We start from the raw sequence: 21,676 nt of genomic DNA, 5'->3' as shown, positions 1-21,676 counted from the left end.
ATAGAATGACGACACAAACAATCAAACCAACAATACATGACATTATACATGTTATATATATATCTAAATCATACACACATACCATTAGAAAGAATCACGATAGAGTAGTATGTAGTTGTAATTAGACAGTCATGGTTTCATTTAATGACATTTGATTAAATCAGTTGAAGTGATCAGACCACACTATCAGTGACTATGTTATACTAAAAAGGTATACGATACCTTTCGTGAACCGTGAATTGACCTATGCGCCTTGATAAACAACATGTTGTCCCATTAATGTTATTTTTACATGACTTAATCATTGTTAATCGGTAATAACTCAACAATATAAATCAGGTTAGGGTCTCTTCTCTAACAATTAGACAAAATACAAGGTGACGTATGTAGTTATCTAACCCCAAAACTTCACCGAATGTTATTGTAAGTATATCTATTTTTGATATGAGCGTTACTGATGAGTCTTATGTAGACGAAGCCAGCCTCTGGCGTACTAAAGTATAATCCTGGTACCTTTGATAACTATTTACACCACTGGGTCGATGCCACTTCTGGTGGACGTTTGTCCCCGAGGGTATCACCAGTTCAGTAGTCAACACTTCGGTGTTGACATGAATATCAATAATGTGGTCATTTTTATAAATTTCTTGTTTACAAATCTTTGAATTTTTCGAAAAACGAAGGATTATAGATTACCATAGCTGTATATGGCACAACTTTTTTGAATTTTGGATTCTCAATGCTTTTGAACTTTGTACTTGTTTGGCTTTTTAAATATTTTAATATGAGCGTCACTGATGAGTCTTATGTAGACGAAACGCGCGTCTGGCGTACTACATTATAATCATGGTATCTTTGATAACTATTTACATCACTGGGTCGATGCCATTGCTGGTGGACGTTTCGTCAACGAGCGTAATACCAGCCCAGTAGACATGAATATTTATAATGTGGTCATTTTTATAAATTTCCTGTTTACAAAACTTTGAATTTTTCGAAAAAATAAGGATTATAATCCTGGTACCTTTGATAACTATTTATTAGTAACATGTTAAGTAATATAATTCCCTTGTCTTTTTGTTGTTATAACAACACCAATGTCATTTCTACAGAAGTATAACAGACTATTCAAACTGTCATGATAAGAGAAAAACATATATAATAGTAATGTTCATGTTGGGATAAATAAGACTTTATCGCAACTGCCGTATGTCTTACTTTAAATGCCTTGTAGGTAAGATGAACAGAAACTGATGATGAAATAGCAAAATCTAATACTTGGAATAACGTACAGTTATTCGGTTTTATAAATACACAAATAATGTTCATATTTTAATTGAACTGAGATCCGAAAAGATCTTCTAACATATTTTTCAGATCCAGCTGGTAAGTTTTGTATCATGTTTGTATCAGACAGTACAGTATATGTAATTGTGGGTTAACAGTGCAGAATAATGGCCAAAAATATAAAGGTAAGAGACAAAAAGGCCAAAAAATAGAGATTCGAGAAAAATTGAATGCTTAGGAATTAATGAGAAAAAATCTAAAGCATTGAGAGAAAAGAACTTTAGAAAGTAAAGAATACATAAACGATCAAAAGATTCTTTACCAAAATTCCTATATGACAGAGAGCATAAAATGCATTGTTCCATGGCGTGTAAAAATTAATGAATTGATGCTATCCGTTATTTTTGAGTCTGCTTACAAAAATCGACAAAAGAATTGACAAAAGTTGTGGAGCAGGATCTGTTACAATTCCGGAGCACAGGAAATCACTCCTAGTTTTGTTCGGGTTCATGTTGCTTAGTCTTTAGTTTTGTTGTGTCTTGTGTACTATTTTTTAGCTCACCTGGCCCAAAGGGCCAAGTGAGCTTTTCTCATCACTTGGCGTCCGTCGTCCGTCGTCGTCGTCGTCGTCCGTCGTTAGCTTTTACAAAAATCTTCTTCTCTGAAATTACTTGGCCAAATTTAACCAAACTTGGCCACAATCATCATTGGGGTATCTAGTTTTAAAAATGTGTCCGGTGACCCGGTCAACCAAACAAGATGGCCACCAGGGCTAAAAATAGAACATAGGGGTAAAATACGGTTTTTGGCTTATAACTCAAAAAACCAAAGCATTTACAGCAAATCTGACATGGGGCTAAATCGTTCGTCAGGTCAAGATCTATCTGCCCTGAAATTTTCAGATGAATCGTTGGGTTGCTGCCCCTGAATTGGTAGTTTTATGGAAATTTTACTGTTTTTGGTTATTATCTTGTATATTATTATAGATAGAGATAAACTGTAAACAGCAAAAATGTTCAGCAAAGTAAGATTTACAAATAAGTCAACATGACCGAAATGGTCAGTTGACCCCTTTAGGAGTTATTGCCCTGTATAGTCAATTTTGAACCATTTTTCGTAAATCTTAGTAATCTTTTACAAAAATCTTCTCCTCTGAAACTACTTGGCCAAATTAGGCCAAACTTGTCCACAATTATCATTGGGGTATCTAGTTTAAAAAATGTGTCCGATGACCTGGCCAACCAACCAAAATGGCCGCCATGGCTAAAAATAGAACATAAGGGTAAAATACAGTTTTTGGCTTATAACTCAAAAACCAAAGCATTTAGAGCAAATCTAACGGAGGTTAAATCGTTCATCAGGTCAAAATTCATCTGCCCTGAAATTTTCAGATGAATTGGACAACCCGTTGTTGGGTTGCTGCCCCTGAATTGGTAATTTTATGGAAATTTTACTGTTTTTGGTTATTATCTTGAATATATATATAGATATAGATAAACTGTAAACAGCAAAAATGTTCAGCAAAGTAAGATTTACAAATAAGTCACCATGACCGAAATGGTCAGTTGACCTCTTTAGGAGTTATTGCCTTTAATAGTCAATTTTTAACCATTTTTCTTAAATCTTAGTAATCTTTTACAAAAATCTTCTCCTTTGAAACTACTGGGCCAAATTAATCCAAACTTGTCCACAATCATCATTGGGGTATCTAGTTTGAAAAATGTGTCCGATGACCCGGCCATTTAACCAAGATGGCCGCCACAGCTAAAAATAGAACATAGGGGTAAAATGCAGTTTTTGGCTTATAACTCAAAAACCAAAGCATTTAGAACAAATCTGAAAAAGGTTAAAATTGTTTATTATGTCAAGATCTATCTGGCCGTAAATTTTCAGATGAATCGGACAACCCGTTGTTGGGTTGCTGCCCCTAAAATGGTAATTTTAAGGAAATTTTTTATTATCTTGAATACTATTATAGATAGAGATAACCTATAAAAAGCAATAATATTCAGCAAAGTAAGATTTACAAATAAGTCAACATGACTGAAATGGTCAATTGACCCCTAAGGAGTTAATGTCCTTTATAGTCAATTTTTAACAATTTTCATTGGGCCAAGTTCATTATAGATAGAGATAATTGTAAGCAGCAAGAATGTTCAGTAAAGTAAGATGTACAAACACATCACCATCACCAAACACAATTTTGTCATGAATCCATCTGTTTCTTTTGTTTAATATTCACATATACCAAGGTGAGCGACACAGGCTCTTTAGAGCCTCTAGTTATATGTTTGTCTTTTTTTTTCTTTTTCAGCCACGGCATTGTCAATTTATTTCCGATCTATGAGTTTGACTGTTCCTCTGGTATCTTTTTAATACACCTTTTTTTCCCTCTTTCTCCCATTCATAATTTTTGAACATATTCGTTGAAACTTACTTTATATACACGGATGAACGCACAACTAGGTTAACTATTTATAAAGGAGTTGAAATGTATATTACAAAGTCTCATGTGATTGTACCTACAGGTATCATTGTTGAAAGGACAGTAAAACGAGTTTCTGATGCAAATTGTCTGGTTGCAGCACTTTCACGTTTTACTGTTTGCAGTATTCTAATGAGTTGATTCTTTTTTTTTTTTCCTCAGTCTTGGCAATATGGAGATGCAACATGTTTTAACTGATTTAAGTGTAGCCAAGGATTGAAAAAATTATTTCACCAAGAAAAAATAACGAAAAAGTCTTTCATTGGATCGAAATTTCGTTTTCTGAAATTCGTGCGATCTCAACAATTCCGTAGGTTTAATAACCAGAGGCAAGTCAGATGATGATTTTTTTCGAAAGAGAAAGAATTGTGATAAGCAAGAATAGTAGTTTTATAAGGATCAAAGATGAATTGGTAAAAAAAAAAAATCTACAAAATGAGTGTTGCGTTTTTAAAACCAGTCAGTATATCTCTATTTTGTCCAAACTGCAAAACCAAGCTTTTTTTTACCTTGTTTTAATTAATTCTTAAATTTGACAGAAATACACCAAACTTCATAACAACCCGGGATTCAGTAAGATTAATACATAACCAAGGTAGCTGTATAGTTTGATGAAAATCCAAGTTGATTTGAAAAGGTTATTAAAAAATTAAAGTGTACTATCTCTATTTTGTTTGAACTGCAAATTCTAACTCTTTTGACCTAGATTAATATAATTCTTAAATTTTCAGGCCGGTGACCGAAGTCGGAATTATGAAATTTTATTCGTCAAAAATGGTACACGGCTATATCATATATCATTTGATTCGGAAATATGTCTACTTTGAGGTTCTTCTGGTCGTCAAAAGAAAATATGATGCAGTTTTTCATAAATTTTGAGCAAAGGTCACATGTTGTTTTCAAAGAAAAACAAAATGGAATACCTAACTCCAATTCAAATACCCTTTTACAGTAAAATGATTAAAAACTTGAATCTATTTTCTTCCTTATTAAATTTTACCTCAAAAATGTGGAAACCCATCATTAAATGAGATTTTATAAGACACGTCAGCGACTTTACAAAAAGGGGGGTAGTTTTCATTTTTAAATGCTGTATATTTTTTCAAGTAATGAGAACAACGTCCGTCAAAACTTAACAAAATTTATCAAAAATTATTAACACATATGTATTTATTAATATAACCACTTAATATACATCAATGAAAGTGGAAGTTAAGTTTAAGCCATATAGGTTGAATTCGGTACATGGAAAACGGACAACAAAAAATAATTCAAAACTTATAATTGAGTTTTTACAATGTCATGCAGATTTCTATGAAATACATTTGCATTAAGGGACTTATCTGGGAGGGGGTTGGTCACAATACAGGGGGGGGTTCAGGTTTTTGTCTCTATCTGATAAAAGGGGGTTCAGTTTTTTTAATAAATTCAAAGTGGGAGGATCAATATTTTTTACACATGGAAATAAGTATTTCACATACTTCAAGAGATAACATGTCAAGAAGAACATTACAACAGTCAAATCGAAAAACATTTTTAGCACCATTCATATACAATTAATTATCAGTAAAACATCACAAGATTTTGGTAATATTACAGGAAGCTGCATATGTGTTTCATAATCCAAATAATTCAGTCGTTATAGATGTATTTCACTCACTATGATCACTAAATTAAAACAAGCAGTACTGCCAAGTTTTGTTTTAATAAGCTTAATTGTTCAAGAGAATTAAGTATAAATTAAAGCGATTTCTACAGTTATTTGTGCAAAATTTTGTCCAAAAATACAAAGCATACCAAATCATGAAAGAATATAGTGTAAAGCAATAAATTATCCAATAAATGATTAAATATTCATATAATCTGCATACAAACAGTTGAATATTGATACACAAGATGATTATTAGATGATGAACACAACTAATGTATCTTTTTGTTTTCATTACAAGATCCCTTTGGGTCAATTTATTCCTCTCACTCCCGCAAAATTTGTACTTTTTAGGCTAATTAATCAAAATTTTGATATTACTATCACACATTAATGAATGAAATGTGACAATAAATGAGTAACTGAATTGTTCAAGCTGATAGCATAAAATGGGTCTCATTGGGGTCTAAGCGTGACACTGGATTGCCTTTTTTGTAAGAGTCACACGTGAAAGTCAAATTATTTTGCCGTGAAAACGGGAAATGAAGTCTAGCGGGACGCAGGAAATTACAAAAAATGGAATTGCTTACGTACCTAGTGTAAGCGGGATACGGGAATCTGATAAAATGGTAAGTGGGATCCGGGATCAGAACCCCCCTTTTTTAATTAGACCCCCCATAACTTATCCATATAAAATTTTAGCGACTCAATTGACGTTTCAATAAGGCCTTACGTAAAACTTAAGCTTACGCGGTGTTCAAGAGAGGGACATATACAAAATTCCTGTTAGTAAATAATGTTTTGTTACTGTAAGTATTTTTTTTAGAGTTACTTAGGATCAAGTTTCTTCAATAGCACAATGTAGGAAATTAGAAAAATAATAATCAGAAATAACTACTCAATGCACTGGCTTGTACTACCTACTGATTTTCATGGAAGAGGCCGCATGAAGAGCCTTATTTCAAGACAATTTCTCTCAAATATGTTTTTTCACTTTCAACATTTTCGTGAAAGAACCTGTGTTGCATGTTAAAATCTTGGCATGTTAAATAGAGGGGGTCAAATAAAAATAGTGACATGTTATAGAGGGGATCAAGAAATTTTGTATGTTTGATTTCAAAATGACCAGCCCCCTCTCCCAGGTAAAAAATGATAAGTCCCTAATAGGAATATAAATCATTTTAAGACAAACTAACAACTTTAAAAAAGATATGTTTAATGACAGAAATTTATTCGTTTGAAAATAGAGAAAGTTTCGGTTATTCAACCCCAAGCTAAGTGACGCAAGATAAAAGAAATTATATGCAGAATAGTTTAACATATCACTAAATATACGTAACATTAATCAGTAATGCATACCTCAAATGACTTTTGTAATGTGGGAACGTTATTATGATGATCAAATCTCGAATGTCAGTATTGGTCCATAGTGTTTAAAGAACACGACAAAATTATTATGCCACCAATTCTATAATAATATTGTGGATATAAATGTTAGACTTTGGACATGAAACGTGATGTGCATTGCAATATAGTGGTGTTCAAATGTGCGAATTTTTATCAAGCATAATTGGAAATCAATATCAAAGCATTTCGTCATTGGAAAATACACTTTAGCAATATCAATCTATAAATGGGGGACTTAAAACACTGAAACATCAGTGCACCGCTAGGACAAACGTCGAAAGTACCCTGTATTGAAAGAATCTGCTGCTTGCAACTTAAAATATATCTGAACAAAACCCATCTTTGATCGACAGAATACACTAGCTATAATCACATTACTATAATCTGCGGAATGTTTCCAATTGTCGTCGTCGTTATGCCCTTCAGACTGGTCTGTATAATTGATTTGATATCTGAACTAGGGTTAGCATTTATATCACAGTTTTTATATATCGCTCTGCGGATGGTAAAACAAATTCTTTTGTGAATGTTCATGTAATTCAGAATACAGTTTGACTTCTGTCCAAGTAAAGGTTTATAGTGGCTGTATGACAAATTAACATTAAACAGCCTTTATGTAAATGTTCTGTTTTAGAGAAAGAAATTCCGTTGTAGTTTTTTTTTACAGCAAATGCAAGCATATGAAAGAGAGACGAAAGATAAAAGTTATAAGTAGAAAATAAACTGACAACGCCATGGCCAAATAAAGGAAAACACTCAAAGACAAACAATAGTACACATAGCACAATCCTAGATAGTCGTTACTTCGATTATTTGACTTGAGCCGGCTGCTTTTATCTGTATGTCTCAAAGAAACATTAGAGGCAACAGTATTTCACCGATGTTTATGTTTTTAAACAAAAGCTAGGGGAATTTCAAAACTTCAAAAAGAGATGAGTTCGATTGTGTCAACAAAATGTAACCCGTGTCATGCGAATCAAAAGTATCATATGTTACAAACAGGAATGGAACACAAATTATTTGATAATTTTCAAATCTGATTCGATACTTAATATCTAAAAATCTTAAACCGCACAAATATGTTGCTAGTGAGCTGGGTCACGACTGAGCTTAAAGATTACATTTTTCGTGATACAGGGATATGAAAACTTATTTTGTGTATATTTCAGTCGCCAGTTCTTCATAATTAACTTCATGTCACCAAATTTCCACTCTGACACTCAGGTGTCTCAATTGAAACAGAATCTGCTAAACCTTCCAGGGGCACACGAGATAACCCCAAGTTTTCAGTATGTTTCGTGTTGATCTTTGATGGTCTATGTAGAGTTTTGTAAATTTGTTTTAATTTGTCATTTACGTCAATCTGTCTCAAAATTAAAAAAAAGGTCAAGATATGAAGCAAAAATTCTAGTTTTTGTAGTATCCCTTATCACAAGCTAACTGGGAAATGTTAGTACTGACTGACTGGTGTGTGGGTAAAAGAGACACAGGAAATCTTCAATATATCTGAATTTGAAATCAAAGAACTAAGCGAAATGGTTTTCTTGAGGTCTTTGACAAGGTGCTGCATTTCAAATTGTAGTGCAAACTGTAAATACCACTATGTTATGAGACTTGATCATCATTTGAATCCACTTTATTTATAAACATTTTTTTAACCGAATAGCATGAGCCATAGATGTAAATTTATGAATGAACTTAAGTAACAATCATCCGCGCAGTTTCGGGAAATTTTATCATCACACCAATCAACTGTGTCAAAATACCTCGATTTACTGTAAGTGGTGAAAAAAGGATTAATTTTTCCACTTCCACATTTAAGAAATAAAACTATTTTTTAAAGAATTAAACTGAATGTTTGCTTCTTTGAAATGTTAAAGCCAAGTTTCAACGGACTTTCTAGTTTTGTTATCATTTTGGGATTTTGTCGGATCCCTATTTCTTAAATAAACAACCGAATAACTTTTCTCTTCTATGAATAAAATTATATTAACACAACCTTAAAAAGAATTACGGACACCCAAATAATTAAACGAAACAATAACTCATCAGCAAAAACAAGAAATATCAAGTCCAAAATATTACATGAAAACTATGTATGCAGCCCAATCATGGACGGGACACAACTATTCGGAATTTTTATAAGTTATTAATTGAATAGCAGATATTTTTAAAAGTTTTAAAAATGTCGTTTTAAACAATCTCACCTCATAAAAATATGTGTACATGAAAAGAGAAATGGCAGTTTTATGACTTTATAGTAGATTCGATAAAATCCATTCATCAGCGCCTTATTGCATGATGTTGAAATCAGGTTAAATACAAAATGTCCCTGTTAACAGTAGTTTTTACCTTCATAATTTGTCATCAAAAAGCTTTTAGGATTATCTTGTTCGCCTAATGCATGGAGCATTATGTCTGATGTTTGAATAAAACAAGCAAGAAAGATATTTTAGGGCAGCTTTTAAATAAAAAGCCAAACTGCATGCCATTAGTGAGTTATATTTGAAGTCAAACTTGCTGACTAATAGATAAAATAAAAAAAAAACTGCACCATACGACTTTTTGACGACCAACTTAAATTCAAGTAAAATCAATTTTCTATGACTGTGGTAATTTTTAGCCGTGTACCATGAAGTGAAATTAAACTCTTTTAATAATTGACTTTTTTCTCTTCCGTCACCGCACTATTTCACTGTGTCTAAACCACACCGGCAAAATTTGTTCGGACTCGATGGTATCTAACATCGGGCACAATGACGGAACATCAATAGACAGAAGAAAGATAGATTTCTCCTTATTTTCTTATTTTGTTCATATCAAAGAATATATATACATACAACTATTTTATATTGTGATATGCAATTTTTTCTACAACTGTTCTATATTAACGGAGAAATAAGTAAAAATGCATGTCAAAATGACGAATTGAGTGAACTTGCCTCGAAATTGTTTAATTTCTCGTTAAATTGTTCACATTGTACGAAAAGAAAGGTACGGGAAGATAGATACTGACAAGAAGATTGCAAAACCAGTCATTATGAGCATCGCAATACTTGTATCTCTGTGTATGGAACGAAAGAAATAGGTCATGTCAAAATGGAACTGGCCAGTTTCGTCAATGTTCACCAACCGGTTTCGTCATGTATAACCCGGTTTGGTCAAATACAAAAATCATAATCGCATTACATTATAATTGATTATTTAACTTCAGCGTTGAAAAGGAGTTTTGTGGGTCGTTGGAAAACAACTTCTTTCACCGGACAACGGCTTATTATTTATAAGAGTCTCAGATTCAAATAAATAATAAGCAAACACTTGAATTCCTACTCTTATAGAACACAAATATTTTAATTTTACTTTGTATTCCGAAATTTTTTAACAGGAGATTGAGGTTAAAACTTTCTAAATATGCGTTGTCTATATGAGTTATGGGAAAATATGTTGAACATGTTTAAACTTGAAATTAAACTTTACGGTCTTAAAACTCGAAACACACAATTGATATGTGATTTTCTCGCACAAAAGGATGGGCACCTTTATAAGTAATCTAATCATTCTATGCGTGTAATCTTTTCTATCATCGTTAAAATTAAATCTTCTAAAGGATAAACGTTGATATTAAGACAAATGTATATGCATGCATAATCGACATAGAAAATGAATGTAGGACTACAACTACCATGCATTAAAATATAATTTATTTATCACTAATTGTAACTATACTGCTATGTACAAATTAGTATAATAGTCTCAGGTCATCGACATAATTCAATAATAATTAAAAACCAATTGTTCGAAGAACAATTGAAGGTCTTTCCACAAGTAAAGATCTAATTTATTATCAAAATATTAAAAATCAATCTAAAATGTCAGTTCCTATGGCTTTATAATGTATAAATATGAATTTAAAGCAAAGGTCAAAATCTAGAACGTGCAAATTACCTATGACCTTGACCTTGATTTCAAGGTCATAAACCAAGGATCTCAAATCAAAAGACCCTAGGTCTTTATTATGTATGGTTAATTAGTTATATCACTTTACTCATAATTCTAAATATAAGATTGGCGAAAACTCCTATTTATTGTTTACGCACCCTTTCAACTAAAATTTATAAGTAATGGCATGTCGCAACTAACAATTTATTGAAAATAGGATGTTGATATGTTATACGGTTTTGAAAGTTAGTAAAAATAAGCCAAAATAAAAATTTAGAATATGACCTTGACCTTTGACCTTGACCTTATTTTAATTTTTTTGGACCAAGGATCTCAAATCAAAAGACCCTAGGTCTAGATCTCTATCACTTATGGTTTACCAGTTAGAAATGCAAATCACTTATATCAAATACATATGGGGGAATAACTCTCATATGGAGTCTCCGGATAGCTTCGGTCGAAACTAAACTCCGAATCCTGAAGATGTAATGAGCAATTTGGTAAAATAAATTTGTCGTAATCTTTTACGGTTGCAAAGAAGTAGTGGCCACAAGAAAAACAGTGTTTGGGGAGATAAGTTATATAGCAAAAAAGATAAGGAAGACACAATATACAATTAAGTCGACTTGGCCGACATCCTAATAAAACTTATTGACTTTTAATTACGAGTTTTTTTTTAAATTTTTTTGCGTTTTTACACGCCCGTCACAATTTTGACAGGGCGTATTATTGTATACATCCGTCTGTCCGACTGTCCGCCCACCTGTCTGCCGTCTGTCCTTTCATCCATCCGTTCCTCCATCTATCAGTCATTTGGTCCGTCCGTCCGTCTATCTATTCGTCTATCCGTCTGTCCAGCATAAACATGTCGCACCGTAACATGAGGACAGCTTATCTTATTTCTTAGAATTTAACATAGTTTTTTTCTTATAATGGTCGAACGATCTGTAAACCTTTTAGTGAAAATCAAATTAAATCTGTTTGAGTTACAGGAAATGTAAGTGAAACAGGAATGTGGGTTTTTTTAACATGTCGCGCCTTATCTCAAAAACGAAGTATTATAACTGCATCAAACTTTACATACTTCTTAGTTATATAAATCTTTTAAACTTCGGTGTTTTTGGGGATGTTTAAAATTTTGGTTTAGAGTGATTGATTGTTTTTGGTAAACAAAAAAGGGGGTCACTTATTGCTATGTATCTCAAAACCTATTTTTGATTATTGTTTAAATTTTACTCACTTCTTATTAATATTAATATTCAGATCTCTATACTTTTTGGTGATGATTCAAACTTTTATTTTAGAGTTATTGAGTTTTTTGTAAAAAAGAATAGAGGTTTTCACATGGTGCGCCCTATCTCAGAAACTATTTCTGATTATTGCATACAACTTCACTCACAAGACGGGCGTATTATGGCGCAGCTGTTTATTGCCAATAATGGTACAAAATTTCCCTCTTTGACAATTTAAAATTAGTTTGAAATTAAGTGAAATAAGGGATACACATTTCATTAGAAAATGTGTATAACCATTATTACCTATGTCCAAACTTGCCTGTTTAAAATAGATTGTTTAAACACGACAAGTTTACTTTACAATAAATATATATTAAAATTCTCGAAAAAACAATGTTCAGATCTGTGTCAACGTTGCTTTTTATAAATTTGTTTGTTTAAAAAAAACAAAAAAACCGGGTGATATATTTAGACGAAACCGGGTGATTGTGAAGTAAACAACATTGACGAAACCGGTTTATTTTGATTTGACATGACCCTTTTCTTTCGTTCCATACACAGAAATACAAGTATTGAGATGCTCATAATAACTTAATTTGCAATCTACGTGTCAGTATCTATCTTCCCGTACCTTTCTTTTCGTACAATGTGAACAATTTAACGAGAAATTAAACAATTTCGAGGCAAGGTTCACTCAATTCGTCATTTTGACATGCATTTTTACTTATTTCTCCGTTAATATAGAACGGTTATAGAAAATATTGCATATCACAATAGAAAATAGTTGTATATATATATATATATTCTTTGATATCATAAAATAATAAGAAAATAAGGAGAAATCTATCTTTCTTCTGTCTATTGATGTTCCGTCATTGTGCCCGATGTTAGATACCATCGAGTCCGAATAAATTTTGCCGGTGTGGTTTAGACACAGTGTATTTACAGCAATACAACAACAAAAAATATCTAAGATAGCTGCATAGCTTGATGAAAATCCAAGTTGATTTGAAAAAGTTATAAAAAAAATTAAAGATGCCTATCTGAATTTATATAACAATTTTTATTTTTACCTTTTGTAAAATTAAATTCTTTCATTTCACAGCAATAAACATGATAAATCAAACTACCAAATAAGCTTGAATTTTGTAAGATGAATATTTCATTTAGTTAGATGGGCTGATTTACATCAGTCAAAACTAAATTTGAAGGTCAAGACTGGTCGAGAAAGGTCGAGACTAGTCGAGACAGGTCCAGATAGGTCGAGCCTTGGTCAAGACCATTTCAGACTACACCAAGATCATCAAGTACTGAATCAGACTAATTAAGTAAAGTAGAGACCTAGTCGAGTACACTAAGTACAGTTATGTACAGTCGAGACAATGTCGAGACTAGTCGAGTAAAATGTGTGCTCGATTTTACTGGTCGAGCACAAAAACTGGTCAAATCAGACTCTGAGCAGTTTGTAGTGAATGGTGTCAATGCGTGGCATTTCTTCTTATAGTTATTATTGGAACAAGAAGAACAACACAAACATGCTTTTTCTACAGAACATTCATTTTAATGACGCGGCTGCCCGTTCAGTATCTGGACGTTTTGCCATTAATATATCGGTGATACCATATACGTCATGCCTCGCACAGACGATGATGTCATCATCTGTGATTGACCCTTAGATGGTATGCCGAGTCAAGTTTTCATATTACCTACGACTCTATGTATAACTATTTTGACAGGTTGTCTAATCTGTGGTACAACATTATTTTACTCGGCCAAGAAAGATAAACTTAAACAAGTAAAATTAAGCTAACAGTCGGTGCAATTTGTGGAAAAATGTATCGAAACAGTTGTATGTTTCTATACTTAACAAAATAATCGAAAAACATTTAGTTCTTCCAAAATTGCAGCGATTTATAACATGTATAAGTCCTGTAGTTTGACTTATTTTAGTTGTTCTTACATGACTCAGTACATAATGTCCTACCGTTGATTTGAAAACCTGTCAATATCTTTTTAAAAAACCTGGACTAAATTGACAATGCTATGAAACTAGTCAATTCCGTAAATATAGCAAGTATTCAAAACACCAGTTTACACGGGTCTGCAAATAGTATCCATATGACAGCCTATAAGTTTTAATGGATGTATACGTCACCGAAATACACATTTACAAATATTTAGTCCAGAGAGGTTCATGAAAAAAAAATACACAACCGATATATTTAGTTTAAAGTTTTAGTTGCAATTATTAATCAATATCATCTTAAACTTATTATATTATCAACATTCAAAGTGCAGTTATTGACGAGAACACATATTGATGTAAACATTTTATTCTTTCAAAGCAAATTTTTTAAAATATTGTTCCCATAATTCCCTCATCAAAAAGATCAACGATTCTCATCACTTTTCATACAGAAAACTATCTGCATGGTATTATTTCATACAGTTGGCTTTATCAACATCAAATGTAAGAGGTTTATTTGAAATCATAGCAGGCCAGGCTGGAAAATCAAAACTTCAGATACACACCAAATATATACACCAGAAGACATTTATTGTTGAAAAGACAATGATAAAGATTAACAGACAACTAATATCATGAATTTTATTATTTCCGTTTTGTTCTTAGTAAACATGTAAATCGTGGCATTTTCTATATAAACACCGTACACGGGATGTAACTTTCCCTATCTGACAGGACGAGGGTACGTATTTGTACAGACCACACAGCAAAACGGACGCCTCTTTGTAGGCCTTGGTTTTATTGTTAGTCAGAAGATGTTCTGTAATGACCATACAACATTTTACATTTTTCATGCCAGGACCGTTGAAAGTTTACAAGAATTTAGTATAGGCTTTCATTAAATGTTGTTCTTTGTTGTGTGCCTTTTAGTTAATTATAACAATAAAAAATTTCTTCCATGTCCTTATTATATCATGAATAAACGAATCACCAACATAAAAAACAAGCAAAATATTGGGACTACAAAAAGACTATGAAAACTAAAATATTATAACATTAATAATAACATCCAGGATATGGTTGAAACCGGACTCACATCTCAAAATAAAAAAGGTGATGTTATCTTTTAAAATTGTAAATAAAATATGTATGATTTTAAGAGACAAGTCAAAAAACAAATCTGTCATTTGAAATGATTTTATTCATGTAAACATTTACAATATTTATGCGTACAACTATTTAACAACTACAACGAAAAATCTTACTATTTTTTGTACAAAATAAAACCACCAATATCGACACATATTTAATAAACCTTTGTGATACAAGCATTATAACTGACTTATTAAACCAGATTTAGACAAATGTTCGAACAGGTTAAAATACAAAAAAAAATAGTTCATCTTATACGTTTATTAACTATATGTGTAATACTCTATTAAAGCGTGAATGAATACAATGTATATGTTATTGGTGCAGGTCCAGCACACATAGGCAAAACATTATAACATATTCATTATGCATGTAATATATCATGTACGTCTATTATAAGCATTTATAAGGTTGTATTTCTCATAGAAAAGAAAAACAAGTTTATCACAAAGAATCTCCATCTTTAAGTGGTATGCAATGTAAGCTGTAGCCGCAGAGGATATATGATGTAATAATGACATAAAAAAATTGTTTTGAGTAGATCCATTTTTCAAATAATGTCTAAAATGTATTCGGTGGTAAACAAATTACTTTATGTATGCTTTTCCAATCTAGTTTCTGACATTCTTTACAACAATACAAGGCGACTTTACATTTTCCACACTTCAATAATTTATCGGACTTGTCATTGCAGTTCCAACATGTTTCAAAAACTATTGGAGATATATCAATTGTTACTTTATAACTGTTAGCCATAAATTCTTTCATGACACTAAAATAGTGTTTAAGCTGAATTTTATTTTTCATTATTGCAAGACTTTTATCTGAATTTTGTAATTCCCATTTAAAAGCTCTGGTGGTGTGGTCAGTGATGCCTACTTTTCGAGTGTCTTCGTCGCCAAGGAAAAGATCCGTAACTGTATCTGGATCGATTTCCATATATTTCATTGCCATTTTCACTGTCACAAAATCTTCAATTGATGTCAAACTAACGTATGTGTTATCCACCAAATGATCTCCAACATACAACCAAACATGAGCATTCTTAAGCCCTGCGCATTCGAATACACCGTAGGCAACCCTATGACTTACACCTATAGACTCAAAACATTTATGCAGCAGTAAACATACTTTACCACAAGCATTTTCAGCTTCTAAAACATGTTGCATGTAAAAACTTATCCGCAGAATATCTCTGATTTCTGTAGCGTTTGGGTAATCCTGTGGTACTCCAAAAGGATAATGATAGAAATTGACAAGCTCAAATGTTTCTGTAATGTAAAGAGAATATATGATACTTGCAAAGCATGTAGAAATTTGTAATTATTAATTATTCTTAATATTAATTGAACTAAGCTTTAATTTTCAGATCGGTCATAAACCCATATACAAATTACAAGGAGAACAAGATACAAAGTACAACATATCATCTGCCAAATATTATTGAAATTCAAAGTTGAATTTTTGTTTCGGGTATATCAAATGTGATAAGCTTGGGATACCATTAAAAAAGGATCGTAAACACTAGCAGACATATTTTATTGTATTCTTGTGCACTTGTTCTCTATAGAAATACCTATGATGGTTAAAATGCGTAGTAGAAACATATTGCAAAGGCATGTTGATAGGTCATGCTATAATTGTAGCACGAATGTAAATACACGATTTAAAGTTATTGGAAAATCTAAAATTTGGCAACCTCGGTCATTTTCAAATCTTGTGAAAAAAGAATATTGTTTAACTCATGAAAAATTCGTTGAAACATGTATTGTTTATAAACGTTAAAAATCACAAACTCAGATATAACATTTGACCGTTTGAAATTTAAAAAATCTCCATACAAGTTTTCTCACAGACATAAAAAGAAATGAATTTGTGTGTACCACATTTTCTATTATATCACAGTGTGTATTTGAAGAACAAAAAATTATGAGTAAATGCAATAACTAGAGCTGACATAAAGCCTACTATAAACTCACATATTTGTTTTTCGTTCATTTTTTACATAAATAAGGCCGTTAGTTTTCTCGTTTGAATTGTTTTACATTGTCTTATCGGGGCCTTTTATAGCTCGCTATGCGGTATGGGCTTTGCTCATTGTTGAAGGCCGTACGGTGACCTAAAGTTGTTAATGTCTGTGTCATTTTGGTCGTTGTTGGATAGTTGTCTCATTGACAATCATACCACATCTTCTTTTTATATCAATCTGTTTATCAAAGACATGATTAGGTAAGGAAATTCAGTTTGATTATGTAAACAAACTCTCTGACATAATAATTTCTCAATAATTTACAAATTACGTTCACTGAAATCTAACGCACCAATTCTGACATTGACATGGCGAACGAGTTAGGAAACATGCATTTCTTACTGATAGAGTGGCCAACGAAAATTCCATTTCACCCAAAAAATTGAAATTGTTGCAATGCATTTATTGAAAAAAATACTGTTTAAGTTTAAACACGACTATTTAAATCTTCAAGACAAATCCTTAAATATCAACCGTTCACATTATTTCAAACAAATTAACATGTTTAGGTGGACAAATTGAAAAAATTTCATCAGATCATTTTTTTTCTAAACTTTTCGAAAACGCATATTTAGCTATGTTTTTTTTTCAAATTTAAAAACTAAAAACAAATGGGTCAGCGTGTTATTTTTCAAGCTACAATGCGTGCAATATGGCCCAGTTTTGCATGATAAATTATTAAAAACAAAAAAACATCATTCGTGAGCAAAAAACTCTATGCGAGGGACATTACACACAAATCAAAGGTTTTATAGCTTGCTGTTAGAAAAAAAAAATTAAAAATGATGCCACCAATCGTGTTTTCTTACTACAAGAAAGAAACAAAAATTGCCTTTAATATTCTTTTATATAGTTTTTACTATAAAAGTTATCCCGTTAATGAATAAGTTTTTAAAAATGATTCAAACAACACCAAATATTTGTAATATGTTTAAACAGTACCAATAATTCAAAATAGTCTTACTTTTTCTTTAATAATAAAAACCAGTCTTTCACATTATTTGCCAAGCTGTCTTAAAATTTGCAAATTTAGACACAAAACTAGACCAATTGTGAACTGGTATTTTACAATCATACATGGCGGTATACAATTAATCTACCTTAAGTAGTTTAACCTGCTTCCATACGCGCAATTAGTTTCTGCATCGTAGTTTGATTAATTTCCATAGACTATTTATAAGAGAGGGGCGAAATATATTGAAGGGACATTCAAACTTATAACTCGAAAATAAACTGACAACGCTATGGCTAAAAAAGAAAAAGACAAAGGTACACAAAACAAAACATTGAAAAATAAAGACTAAGCCATACGAATACAACTAAAAACTAGGGGTGGTCTTAGTGCTCCCGAAAGGTAAACAGATTCTGCTCTACATGTGGCACCCGTAGTGTAGATTAACTCTTTATACTATATCTTACCTTGAATTTGATCAATCTGCTGAAGGAAATCCTTCACTTCTTTATTTTTCTTGTAAAATTCCTTGGTCTGATTTGGACTCGAAACATGCAACTCAAGAGCATCTGTATAATTCTCATCCCCAAACTTACTGACCAACGACAGCATTTTCTGATATGTGCCTTCCATTCTTGGATATTTTGACATGAAATTTAACCACTGCTAAAATACGAAAAAGTACAGTTTTGTAACACAAAAATCATATGCTCTGCGTTCAACTGTAGTGACAAAAAAATAAAAAAAGATGATATAAAAGAGGAGAAGTACCGGAAAACTTTATAGCAATATTTAGGTAGGGAAAGAAAATCTCGTGCAAAGTAAATTAACAAAAATACCGAAGTCCAAGGAAAATTATAAACAGAAATTTCCTAAGCAAATTGCAAAATCAAAAGCTCGAACACATTAAATAAATGGATAGCAACTGTCATATTAATAATTTGGTACAGGCATTTTCTTATGTAGAAGCTTGCTAAACCTCTTACTTTTATGACAGTGATCAAATTCCATTGTCTAGACAACGATGTGTGAACAAAACACACAGACATTATAGGTGAAAATAATAGGGGTACAGCAGTTAACGTTGTTATTATCTAAATCACTATAAAACATACAAACATGTCAACCAAGAAAAACAAAAAGGCCTATAGACAAAGCACATTAGCTAAAAGGAAAGACAAGAATACAAACATTAACAGTAGCATAATAATACAATGACGGGATGAATAAGTACAGAGCCAAGTCATGTAACAAAGAAAAACAAAAAGGCATATAGACAAATTAAAGTACATAAATTAAGCAAAACCTAAAGACAAGAATACCACAATTTACCATAGCACAATAACACAATAACGGGATGTATAAGTACCGAGCCATGCACGTCAAATGAATATTATCAAAAATAAACAGTAAAGGTAATAATTTACAAACAATTTAATGCTTTTACTTATTTGCATCATTCCGAAAAATATCGAAATAGAAGGAAACAATTTCACTGATATGTGGGGTTTTTTTTCTGGCAGATAATGATGCTCCTTTAAAAAGTTGTATAAAAAGGTTATAATAATTATGTTCACTGTCAGATTTTCCAAGACAATGTAAATACGCATATAAAAGGTTTTCACTGATTATACAAAGGTTGTTTTGTTTATTTATTTATTTTTCTTTCGGGGGAGGTGAACAAGGTGGCGTTGATGTCCATTCTAGTAGAGTTGATATGTTGTGTTTTATTGTGTGGGTTTGATTGGTTTTTGTTTTACAATGGCATTCATTTGTTAGTTTGTTTTTGACTCATGAGTTGGAATATCCCTTTGGTATCTTCTGCCTTTCCGTTTACTGCAAAGTAGCAGATTCTTTCATTCCAGAACGCTTGACAATGTGCAGAACTAATAGTATACAAAATCAGGAACAAGATACACACAACTGATAATGCGACAGTGTTTCAATAAATATTACATCCCAGCTCCTTTGTTCTAACAGGGGTGATCTGAGCCGAATCACCCCTACCAGATCACCCCAGTTTGAGTTTCTTTGTTATGCATGCTTTCCTTTGTTCTGTAACATTTTGGCGGGAATGTAAAATTCACTATAAAACTTAATAATTAATTATACGGAAAAAACTATCTATCAAAATTTACGTAGAAAAAATCCAGTGCATATGCTGGGAATTGAACTCAAGACCTTTAGCATATCAAGTCACAACACATACCACTACACCAGGACGACTGGATACGAACTAACAGTAATTAAACATACTTAAAGGAAGCAAGATCTTTTTATAAGTGGGGTTTAAACCTTTTTCATTAATAATTGTCAGACTGAGTGTTCAATTTGATTTTACACTTTTCAAAAGTGGGGCGAGTCGGTAAACAAGAGTGGGGCGATTTTTTTTATAAAGTGACGATAAAGTATGGGTCGATTGGCAAGTGGGGCGAGTTGACATTGTTTGATATCTATTCATCCTGTTCGGGGGTCATAAAGATAAAATTGAGAATAGAAATGGGGAATGTGCCAAAGAGACAACAACCCGACCATAGAAAAAAACACAACAGCAGAAGGTCACCAACAGGTCTTCAATGTAGCGAGAAATTCCCGCACCCGGAGGCGTCCTCCAGCTGGCCCTTAAACAAATATATACTAGTTCAGTGATAATGAACGCCATACTAATTTCCAAATTGTACACAAGAAACTAAAATAAAATAATACAATATAAGAAAGGCCAGAGGGACAGGCGCAAACATGCGCATAAAGAGTATGCATCATATAGTAGTATATAAAGTATATTATAATGGTTGTGTGGCGTTCTAAACTAGATTTTATTAATTGTAAATAGTTTTTCGTCTAATCTAAAACAGCTGGGATGTAAAATAGTTATCCCACTCGGACCTAGGTGTGTCAGTGGGGAATAACTATTAATTATTCACGTAGAACAAGTCGAGGATTTAAAACAAATCCTATAGTAAGCATTGATAAATTCTTACAAAATTTGTACTTTTGCCGACTTTTAAAGAGTCGTATAGTAACATGTATATTCTTAATTACCTTAATTGATTTTCACCTATGTAATCCCTTAATCACAAATCTTTTCTGTGGACGGAAAAAGAGATATCAACCAGGAAGTGTCTTTATCAAACTTCAACACATTTATTTCGTTGAATGATAAAATCGTCTATAAATAGATCTTCGGCACTATTTATATAAATATCTTTAATTTGATACCTCATGCTGATTTGTACAACACAATATTTGACCGCATCGACCAAAACTGATCATATGTGCACTTTAATTTGTAAATCTATATATACCCACATAGTAAATCAGCCATATTTTTTTATGTCAGGATTCAATGTATAATACAATAGACAGCAATATTGCAATACAATAACAACAAATTTTTGTTCGCATAAATTTAGGGTGCCAGCATGTCCTCCTTTTATTCAAAATATTGATACCTACCAAAAGTTCAGTAGTTTTGATACCTCATGCATGTCATGCTGACTTGTACAGCAAAATTATTTGACTACATCGACCAAAACTGACCATACGTGCACTTTAATTTAAAATCTATATACCAAC

General features: G+C 32.1%; 2 protein-coding genes across 3 annotated transcripts in view; one reads left to right on the top strand and one right to left on the bottom strand.

Moving 5' to 3' along the window:
- LOC139500052 (uncharacterized) overlaps nt 1-21,676 on the top strand; it is a 91,826-nt gene that overhangs the window by 38,449 nt on the left and 31,701 nt on the right. The gene's annotated exons all lie outside the window — the stretch shown is intronic.
- On the bottom strand, nt 15,215-21,240 carry LOC139501180 (uncharacterized). 2 transcript variants are annotated; one of them, XM_071290171.1, is made up of 3 exons: nt 21,143-21,240; nt 18,568-18,766; nt 15,215-16,390 (listed from the first exon to the last, which is right to left on the bottom strand). In XM_071290171.1, exons 2-3 carry the CDS (start codon nt 18,749-18,751, stop codon nt 15,681-15,683), a joined length of 894 nt encoding a protein of 297 aa, XP_071146272.1. In that variant the 5' UTR covers nt 18,752-18,766; nt 21,143-21,240; the 3' UTR covers nt 15,215-15,680. The 2 variants fall into 2 exon arrangements, with proteins under 2 accessions (XP_071146272.1, XP_071146273.1); XM_071290172.1 differs by having other exon boundaries at nt 18,568-18,763.

Source organism: Mytilus edulis, chromosome 13 (assembly GCF_963676685.1).
Source record: "Mytilus edulis chromosome 13, xbMytEdul2.2, whole genome shotgun sequence".
Lineage (NCBI taxonomy): Eukaryota > Metazoa > Mollusca > Bivalvia > Mytilida > Mytilidae > Mytilus > Mytilus edulis.
This window is presented reverse-complemented; position numbering and strand designations above follow the sequence as displayed.